Raw genomic sequence first — 11,059 nt, 5'->3', positions numbered from 1 at the left:
ACTTATAAAAAAGGGCAAAAAAAGTGTATTTATAATGCATTTGTATATATATACACACATGTTTTGCCTTTTATTTCTATTTTTAACTGTATAGGTTGTTTTATAAGGTAATCGTTTACAATCACTTTAACAAAAAATAGAACAAGGACAAAAAATGCATTGCTAAGTTGCTTTTTATTTAACAGACTTCACATTGTACATTTACATTTTTAATACCATCAATCATATTGCCTTCACAGCGATTCACAATGATTCCTTTTTAGAGATTGCATTAAACATCTTAAACAAAAAAAAAACAAGCAATATAAAAATGTATAGAAAATGTTCCTTTCTGCTTTTAATGTTTAGGATATATATATATATATATATATATATATATATATATATATATATATATATATATATATATATATATATAGCCTAAACATTTGCTATACATTTTTATATTGCTTGCTTTTTTTTTTTTTTACAAAACTGCATTCAGATGTTTAATGCAATCTTTAAAAAGGAATCATTGTGAATCCTGGCCATTGTTTTAAAAAAAAATCATCATTGTTGGTTTGTTGGTAAGTGTGGTATTTGTTTCATATTTATTTCAGAGAATGTTGGAACTTACAAGCTGAATTTCATCATTAATGTGCTCAGCTATGGAAATATCGGTAAATGCAGTTCAGTATTCCTTGAAAATCTACAGATAATGTGTTAGGCAAATAATACTGAGGAAGAATCGAGGATTGCTGAGAGAACATTATAAATACATGCTACAGATAGTGCTGAGTGTAAATGCATTGAGTGGAAAGTTGTAGAAATATTTTATGGGATTCTTGATGAAGAACAGCACATTTTGTGTGTAGTGCTGTGTAGGTATTATTTCCGATATTGCTATTCAGAAAATGAGTTTGACTAAGGAAAACTCAGTTTTCATTAGAAACACCCTGATTTATGAATTCATGGATTTTGTCCCGAACATCTTTCTGTATGTACTCCACCTGATCTTGCATAGTCACAGTGTACTCTCCCAACTTCTTCTTCATGTCCTCTACTCTCTGTACCAGAGCCTTGTTGAGAGCTTCCACTTCTGGTGTAATTGTGCCTTTAAATTCAGTAATTTTCTGGTCAATTTGCTGGTTTACTTGGGTCAGATAGGGTTCCAGCATCTGTTTGACATTTGCCATATCTCCATTGACCTTGTTTCTTAACTCATTGGCATAAGGGTAGAGTTGTTCTCTGAGTTGTACCGTGAGCTCCAGAGCTCTGTTCTCCAGCTCATCCACATTTTTTCTCATTTGGAACTCCATGTTCTGGATCTGTTTTTTCAGCTCATCTTGAACATCCTCTGCATAGGGATTCAGACTTTTATACAGCTCCTGTATTTGCTGATCAATGTTTTCTTTTACTTTTCCTGTGATCGGTGTCACCTGCTTCCTCAATTGATCCATATTCTCATCTACCTTGACCTGAAACTCTTGTGAGTATGTGGCCAGTGTTGCCTGTATGTGGTCTGCATTTCCTCTGAACTTAGCTTCCAGGTCATTGGTCACAGACTTTAGCTGTTGGCTGAATTCCTGGGCATTTTTGTCCAGTTGGGTTTGGAACTCTTCTGTATATGGAGCCAGTTTAATCTGAAGTTCTTTGACATTATTGCTCAGGTGTTTGTGCAACTCATCTGCATATGGGGAGATCTTCACTTTCAGCCTCTCCAACTCAGTTTTAATTTGTTCTCTTAATTTTTCTGAGTCCTGTGTTAATTTTTCATGTATCTGCTTGGCAACAGGAATGAGCTGTTTCTGTAATTCACCTGCATACAGATTTACACTCTTCAGGTTTTCTTCAATTAAAACGCTGTGGGTGGAAAAAATAGCAATCAAATACCACATTTACCTAGATCACTATTTCATCTATTCTATCTATCTATCTATCTATCTATCTATCTATCTATCTATCTATCTATATATATATATATATATATATATATATATATATATATATATATATACACACACACACACAGTATCTCACAAAAGTGACTACACTCCTCACATTTTTGTAAATGTTTTGTTATATCTTTTCATGTGACAACACTGAAGAAATAACACTTCAAATTGGGCCCAATTAGCCATTTTCCCTTCCCAGTGTCATGTTAGGCCCCGTACACACGAGGAGACATTTCCAATGAAAACGGTCCGCGGACCGTTTTCATCGGACATGTCTCCTGGGAGCTTTTGGTCTGATGTGTGTACACACCATCAGACCAAAATCCCCGCGGACAGAGAACACGGTGACGTAGAAGACACCGATGTTCTCAAACACGGAAGTGCAATGCTTCCACGCATGCGTCGAATCAATTCGACGCATGCGCGGGATTTTGAGACGCTGATTACACGTCATAACCAGCGGACATGTCCGATTAGGTGTACTAACCATCGGACATGTCCGACGGACATGTTTCCAGCGGACAAGTTTCTTAGCTTGCTAAGAAACTTTTGTCCGCTGGAAACCTGTCCGCTAGGCCGTACACACGGTCGGACATGTCCGCGGAAACTGGTCCGCGGACCAGTTTCAGCGGACATGTTCGACCGTGTGTACGCGGCCTGACTCATTAGTGTTACAAGGTCTCAGGTGTAAATGGGGAGCAGGTGTGCTAAATTTGTGGTTATCTCTCTCATACTGGTTACTGGAACTTCAACATGGCACCTCATGGCAAAGAACTCTCTGAGGATCTGAAAAAAAAAATATTTCTCTATATAAAGATTGCCTAGGCTATAAGAAGATTGCCAAGACCCTGAAACTGAGCTGCAGTATGGTGGCCAAGACTATACAGGACAGGTTCCACTCAGAACAGGCCTCGCCATGGTCGACCAAAGAAGTTGAGTGCATGTGCTCAGCATCATATCCTGAGGTTGTCTTTGGGAAATAGATGTATGAGTGCTGACAACGTTCCTGCAGAGGTTGAAGGGATTGGGGGTCAGCCTGTCAGTGCTCAGATCGGACTGACGGACACACACGGGGCGGGTCAATACGGATCCGCTCCGTGTGAAAGGGCCCTAAGGACATGGATTACTGGAAACATGTACTGTGGTCTAATGAGAACAAGATAAACTTATTTGGTTCAGATGGAGTACAAAGACAAGTGTGTCTTGCCTACAGTCAAGTATTGTGGTGGGATTGTCATGGTCTGAGGCTGCCAGCACTGGAGAGCTACCTTTCATTGAGAGAATCATGAATGCCAACATGTACTGTGACATACTGAAGCAGAGCATGATCCCCTCCCTTCGGAGACTGGGCTGCAGGGCAGTATTCCAACATGATAACGAACCCAGGCACACCTCCAAGATGACCACTGCCTTGCTAAAGAAGCTGAGGGTGATGGACTGGCCAAGCATGTCTCTGAACCTAAACCCTATTGAGCATCTATGGGGCATCCTCAAATGGAAGGTGGAGGAGCGCAAGGTCCACAAGCTCTGTGATGTCATCATGGAGGAGTGGAAGAGGACTCCAGTGGCAACCTGAGAAGCTCTGGTGAACTTCATGCCCAAGAGGGTTAAGGCAGTGCTGAAAAATAATGGTGGCCACACAAAATATTGAGACTTTGGGCCCAATTTGGACATTTTCACTTTGGGGTGTACTCACCTTTGTTGCCAGTGGTTTCGACAGTAATTGCTGTGTGTTGAGTTATTTTGAGGGGAAATATACACTGTTATACAAGCTGTACACTCACTACTTTACATTGTAGCAAAGTGTCATTTCTTTAGTGTTGCCACATGAAAAGATATAATAAAATATTTACAAAAATGTGAGGGGTGTACTCACTTTTGTGAGATACTGTGTGTGTATATATATATATATATATATATATATATATATATATATATATATATATATACACACACAGTATATATATATATCATTTAAAGTGGAGGTCCACACAAAAAATGCAACCTCTCTTTTTCGGAACCCTCCCCCGTCCGGTGTCACATTTGGCACTTTTCAGGGGCAAGGGGGGTGCAGATACCTGTATAATACAGGTATTTGCACCCACCTCTGGGCATAGACCCCCATGGGGGTTACCCCACTTCCCATCCCCCCTCTGTCTTCTAGGAGACACATAGGTCCCAGAAGACATCAGGGACCTTTTCGATTGCGCAGTGCGAGTCGCGCATGTGCAGTAGAGAACCAGGCTGTGAAGCCACAGGGCTTCACTTCCTGATTCCCTTACCGAAGATGGCGGTGGCAGCATTTGAGGACCGATGGACGGGTCGCCCTCAGGTGCCGACATCGCGGGTTCCCTGGACAGGTAAGTGTCCTTATTTTAAAAGTCAGCAGCTGCAGTATTTGTAGCTGCTGATTAAAAAAAAAATCTTAGGCGGACCTCCACTTTAAGTGCGTTAGAGTATCCATCATAAAGCAGAAACTGCAGTATGTTTGCAAATAAACTAAATAAAAGCTATTGTATAACTATTGCAATGTATGTTAACCTATAGCAACCATTCAGCTCAGCTTATACTTATGTGTTTTTAGCACATTTTATAAAAAATGTATCAATAAAATTAAAGTATATCTAAAGGCAAACAATTTCTTTTTTTCTGTGCTTCTTTGGGTAGATTACCCTTCACCTGCTGTCATATAACCATAACCAGAATTGAGGGCAAAGTGACAGAAATAACCTCTGAAACATTTATCTCTGGAACAAGTGTCTCCAGTAAAAGATTTCCCCCCCTACTCTTGTTCTGATGAGGTCTGAGGCCCCGTACACACGACCGAGTTTCTCGGCAGAATTCAGCCAGAAACTCGATCGGAGCCGTATTCTGCCGAGAAACCCGGTCGTGTGTACACTTTTGGCCGAGGAAAACGGCGAGGAACTCGTCAAGCCAAATAGAGAACATGTTCTCTATTTCCTCGTTAGTCAATAAGGAAACTTGGCTTGCCGAGATCCTCGGCGGCTTCACAAGGAACTCGACGAGCAAAACGATGTGTTTTGCCCGTCGAGTTTCTCGGACGTGTGTACGGGGCCTCAGAGTTTTGGATTTTCACAGTTTTTAGTCCCAGTGACAGTGTTCACCAGAATAAAAAGAGAACATGTTCCTAACAGGATCACACATATCAATATACAAATTCACAGGGATCCTAACCCCTTACCACTCTATCCAAACCCCCCAAAAATTGGGGGTTTGGAAACCTTTTAGGATGTGTATTATTATTATTATAGTTTTATTAGAGTTTTACTTTTTCCTGTACTTTATGTGGAGGTAGTCATTGCTGGTTTTCTTATAAAAATGCAAGCTGCTTGACTGCCGTAGATTTTATTACCATCTGAGTCACTGAGCTGGGATAAGCATGCAAACCAGGAAAGAGAGTGAAGACAGAACTCCTGAACCTTATATTTGTCCCAAGCCAGTGACTCAGAAAGTACTAAAGTTATAGATTCAACTCAACAACCAGCTAGTATTTTAAAGAGGAGGAGCCAGCAATAGCAATGTCTACCTTTCTTTAGTACACCTGTCCTACATCATTACATAGGTAGATTAGATGACATACTGCCCAAGGGCCCCATGCCACTAGGGGGTTGCCAGGCTCAGTAAAACCAGGGACAGTATGTAAAAATCTGTGTTTTTTTTACATCTGTCCCTAATATGTCCTAAACTGACATGCTTTTGATGTGAAAATCCAGAGATTTTAGCTGCCCCGCCTCTGCACTGCCTCCTGGCCATCTGTAAGCCGGGGGCCCCATAATCTTCTATTGCCCGGGGGCCCGATGAGTTGTCAGTCCGCCCCTGCATACGGTATATCGAAAGGCTTCTGAAGGCTACAACATTTATTATGATGACACCTAGTTGGTTGATTTATTTTGCTTCCTGTATCTCTTTGATCTTTATCTGATATCTACCGTTTCTTAATCTATATGTGATTGATAAAGATTGTTATACCTTTCCCAGATATCCCATTTCTTTGAGGGATCAAGGAAGGCTTACATTTCACTGGGGTTGAATTACTAAAGACAAATAGACTGTTCACTTTGCAAGGGAAGTAGCACATTGCAAGGGAGTTTGCCCTCAGAGCTTAGCGAAAAGAGGTGAAGCTCTGCTGACTTTCACCATCCAATCATATGCAGGCAAAAATTTAGTTTTTTCCTTGCATGTGACTAGGTATTCTTTCCAAAGTCAAACTTCACTACAGTGACTAAGCTCTGGGTAAAATTCCCTTGCGAAGAACAACTTTCACTGAACAGCCAATTTGCCATCTTTAAATCAACTCCATTGAAACTGATTGCACTCTATGCCTTCATTAGAGTTGTGATGTGCCTGTTTGTGCAACATCTATGTAGATTTACCTGCTATGCTGTGCATTAATAATGTTCTGATTCTAATAAAAAATTATTACAATTTGAAAAAAACAGAAGCCAGCCATTCATTACACAAGCCTGTTGAGTGCTGATCACCCATTTACGTTACACCGCCGCAGGTTTACAGCGTAAGTGCCTGATTCTCAAAACTCTTACCTGTAAACTTGCAGCGGTGTAACGTCAATGCGCTCGGCGCAAGCCCGCCCAATTCAAATGGGGCAGGCACCATTTAAATTAGGCGCGTTCCCGCGCCGAACGTACTGCGCATGCTCCTGTCGGGTAAATTACCCGACGTGCATTGCGCTTAATGACGTTGCACGGACGTGATTTGTTTAGACGTTAACGTAAATGGTGTCCAGCGTCATTCACAGATGACTTACGCAAACGACGTTGTTTTTTAAATTTCGACGCGGGAACGACGGCCATACTTAACATGGCTTAGAACAACTAGGGCTCAGCCCTAATTTTACGTGGCGTAACTCGACGGAAACAACGTAAAGTTAGATCGACGGGCAGCGCGGACGTTCAGGAATCGCCGTAACTAGTCATTGGCATATTCTACGCCGACCGCAATGGCCTCGCCACCTAGCGGCCGGCCTAGAATTGCATCCTTAAAGCGGGAGTTCACCCATTTATAAAAAAAAAAAATTTCTCCCCTTAGCTTCCTGCTCGTTCGGTCTAGGGGAATCGGCTATTTGTATTAAAATATGAGCAGTACTTACCCGTTTTCGAGCTGCATCTTCTTCCGTCGCTTCCGGGTATGGGTCTTCGGGAGCGGGCGTTCCTTCTTGATTGACAGCCTTCCGAGAGGCTTCCGACGGTCGCATCCATCGCGTCACTCGTAGCCGAAAGAAGCCGAACGTCGGTGCGGCTCTATACTGCGCCTGCGCACCGACGTTCGGCTTCTTTCGGAAAATCGTGGCGCGATGGATGCGACCGTCGGAAGCCTCTCGGAAGACTGTCAATCAAGAAGGAACGCCCATTCCCGCAGCCCATACCCGGAAGCGACGGAGAGGATGCATCTCGTAAACGGGTAAGTACTGCACATATTTTAAAATAAATAGCCGATTCCCCTAGTAAAAACGAGCAGGAATCTAAGGGGGAAAAGTGCCCTCTAAGGGTGAACCCCCGCTTTAAGATCCGACAGTGTAATTCAATTACACCTGTCGGATCTTAGGGCTAGCTATGCGTAACTGATTCTATGAATCAGTCGCATAGTTAGGACGGCCGTAACACAGAGATACGACGGCGTATCAGGAGATACGCCGTCGTATCTCTTTTGTGAATCTGGCCCTCAATTCTTAGAGGACAAAGTATTTTCAGGTTCATTGTTTATAATGACCAGAGGCAAAATTGCTGTTGCAAAATTTGTTGTTAATAGCGGATGCCTGCAGTAGGGCAAGTCACATGCCATGTCACCCACGATACTGTACCCCAATAAAATTACAAGGAATTATTTCACAGATAAACCCTACTTGTCAGAACCCTTGCAACCCTGTATAAAAGGAAAGGCTGATGGGCAAGGTAGCTATCATTTATTTTTTGCAAAGAGATGATAAACGCTAAGTCTTTTAAAGCCAAAATAACTTATCCAGTAGGTTCTACTGACTTTGACTATGACTTTAATGCCTATAAAGTTATTTTCACTTACTTTAGCTGTTTGCTGATGTCAGATTGCTGGATCTGATCTACAGTGTCCTTTGTACCAGTGGTCAGCTGAGTGAAGTATTTCCAGAAAGCATCAGATACCTGGTCAGTGTTGACTTCTGCCTGAGATCCTAAGGGAGAGAAGAACCCATCATCAGACATAGAACGTCACATTAAATTGGCTTATATAATAAAGCAGTGGCTAGATCAGGTATTACATTACATTACTTTTTATTTTATTTTATTTTATTTCTCTCTTCTACTTTTTCCCCTATTCTATCTCTACTCTTTCAATTTACTGTATATACTCGAGTATAAGCCGACCTCATTATAAGCAGAGGCACCTAATTTTACCACAAAAAAATGGGAAAACGTATTGACTCGAGTATAAGCCTAGGATGTTCCATCTGCATGCCTCACTGTGCCTCACTTTGCCTCACTGTGTCCATGTGCATGCCTCACTGTGCCCATGCCTCACTGTGTCCATGCCTCACTGTGCCCATGCCTCACTGTGCCCATGCATCACTGTGCCCATGCCTCACTGTGTCCATGCCTCACTGTGCCCATGCCTCTGTGCTCCCCAGCCGTAGGTCCCCCAGAAAAAAACTTTGCACACTTGTAGAGGAGAAATGGGGCTACATGTGTGCCAAGTTTCGGGTCCAGGAAACCTACGACCGGCCAAAACCGGGTCCCCAAAGTCACTGGAGAAATGACCGTTTAACATGGGAGTCTATGGAAGGGGTGCCCGGCTTTGAAAAATCGCTGCTCCCTGGCCGTAGGTCCCCCGGACAACAAAATTTGTACACTTGTAGAGGAAGAGTGGGGCTACATGTGTGCCAACTTTGGCCGGTACCGGGTCCCCAAAGTCCGGGAGATGAGGCGCAAAAGGTGACTCGAGTATAAGCCAAGGGGGCATTTTCAGCACCAAAAAATGTGCTGAAAAACTTGGCTTATACTCGAGTATATACGGTACTCTTTATATAGTTCTGGTAGCAGAACATTTATTTCCTTTGTTATCATTATACCAATTGTACATAGTTCCAATATGTAGTATAATATTTTAGATTCTATAATAAATGAGGTCATCTTATATTAACCTGGTCTAAGTTGGTTTTATCCTTTCTCATACAATGTATGATGTAATCTTTTGAGTAGTTCGAACAATGCCAAAATTGTTTTAGTTAAACTACCTTTAGTTTATGTTGGAACTACAACTCAATATTTTTAACATATATGTGATCTTTTATTTTGCTGCCACCATATGTACTTATGTAAAAAAAAAAAAAATCAGCTTTTATATACTTACAAAGCTAGCTTATACAGAGACTGGTTGTTATAGATCACTGCACTACTATAAAACATCTTAAAATGGAGCCAGAAGATTGGATAATGTATGTAAATGTATAAAATAATCAGTATTAGAAGTACAGAGGTGGTTATTAATGCTGAGGCACTGAAACCAGATTTGTTTTAGTTAAATTAATCTGGGCTTTAAACCCTATTGTTCACCATGTAGTAAGATCAGCAATTCTCTACATGCAGTTTATTGTGAAGGCTTCCAGTAATCCTAGTTTTGAGAAAACCCCTCTATATATATATATATATATATATATATATATATATATATATATATATATATATATATATATATATATATATATATACTGTCAGAAGGCCCCCACTGACATATTTGCACCCTCCATTCCACAGCTGTAGAACTGGTACTGTAGTGGCAATAAGGTCTTTAGGAATGAATACGTATATACGCTGGAGTTTTATTACTATGACATCTATGTAACAACAGTACAGATCAGTTTAGCTTTTTCAGCTTATAGTTACAGATATTGGGTGTGTTGACTTGGGCATCAGGAGTGTTTCTTTCTAAAGTGCTGCCAAGTACTTTTGCTATTAGCCCCACCCATGAGGACTAGGTCCTTCCCCTGTAGTAAATTCCATCCCCTTTTAATTGTGACCATATGTAGCAGTGTAAACACTATGGAAACAATGTGATAATTACATTAACAGTGTATCAAAAAGGACAGATGCTATCTTAGATAAGATTTTACCCTGTCTTCTCAAAAAAATTAACCTGGTCACATTCTGAATCTGATTTATTTTACTGACCTGTGACTGCGCACACAAGAAGTGCAAGTGCTGCAACTTTTACCAACATGTTGAGTGACTCAAAAGGTCAATAAGAGACAGCAAAATGATCCCCAGTAATTGAAATCTATATAAAGAAAAATAGCAATGTCATACAATTAAGATTTGTGTATATATTATACAATGAAATAATGGCTCTAAGTTGTATACAAGCTAACCCTATTTTATGTTATAAAGTTACAGTTGTTATTTTAACCTTAAAGTAATACTTATTGTGCATTTGTACCTTTCTGAACTGAGGAGGGGTTAACCAACCCTCTTCAATAATCTAGCATAACTAAAATGTGAACACGTGTATTAATAGTACAATATAATAGTTTCAATTTCTGAAAAGAGTTTAACTTGATACTAAACAAGTAGAATAATGCAATAATAAAATAATGAATAATGCCCCCACTTGAAACTTAAAAACATGTTAAAAAACATTAAGGTAACAAATAATTTCTTCTCAAATAATTTGTGAACAAAGATGAGATTTCCCCCTGTGTAATAGGACTAGACTTTCTTTCCCTTACCTGTAGCCTGGTACTTGGGATTGATGTTGATACCGACGCTACAGTCTGCCCTTTATATTGGACTTTCCCTATGCTATGACACTATTCCAAGCCAGCCTGCTGAACTTTAGATCAGCGTTACAACGTGGAAGTCCTGACGTGTCATTGTTTTCAGAGAGTTTCTGCAAGTTTGATGAGCTCATTGAGGACTGGTCACTGTGGACTCACAACCCTAGGTAGAAGGGTACTGCTGTGTAATTGTTTTCATTCAGTTATTGCAGCTAACAGTGAAACAACAAGAATGTATGACTACTAAAACTTACACTTGGTGACATAGGTTTACCTGTGACATTTACCCCCTTCCTGACCAGAGCACTTTTTGTGATTCGGCACTGTGTCGCTTTAACTGACAACT

General features: G+C 40.7%; 1 protein-coding gene across 1 annotated transcript; it reads right to left on the bottom strand.

The window, feature by feature from the left end:
• Positions 1-470: 470 nt before the first annotated feature.
• Positions 471-10,767, bottom strand: LOC120915112 (apolipoprotein A-IV-like). Its single transcript, XM_040325359.1, has 4 exons — positions 10,666-10,767; positions 10,112-10,217; positions 7,992-8,118; positions 471-1,842 (listed from the first exon to the last, which is right to left on the bottom strand). Exons 2-4 carry the CDS (start codon positions 10,158-10,160, stop codon positions 915-917), a joined length of 1,104 nt encoding a protein of 367 aa, XP_040181293.1. The 5' UTR covers positions 10,161-10,217; positions 10,666-10,767; the 3' UTR covers positions 471-914.
• Between the last annotated feature and the right edge of the window lie 292 nt (positions 10,768-11,059).

This window comes from Rana temporaria, chromosome 10, assembly GCF_905171775.1.
Source record: "Rana temporaria chromosome 10, aRanTem1.1, whole genome shotgun sequence".
Lineage (NCBI taxonomy): Eukaryota > Metazoa > Chordata > Amphibia > Anura > Ranidae > Rana > Rana temporaria.
The sequence above is the reverse complement of the archived record's forward strand: the minus strand, read 5'-3'. Positions and strand labels throughout refer to the sequence as shown.

Coding starts and splice junctions, on each gene's coding strand:
- LOC120915112 (XM_040325359.1), bottom strand. CDS start 10,160: ATGTTGGTAAAAGTTGCAGCACTTGCACTTCTTGTGTGCGCAGTCACA. Junction 8,119..10,111: donor TCTTGTGTGCGCAGTCACAG/GTCAGTAAAATA, acceptor TCTCTCCCTTAG/GATCTCAGGCAGAAGTCAAC. Junction 1,843..7,991: donor GACATCAGCAAACAGCTAAA/GTAAGTGAAAAT, acceptor TTCCACCCACAG/CGTTTTAATTGAAGAAAACC.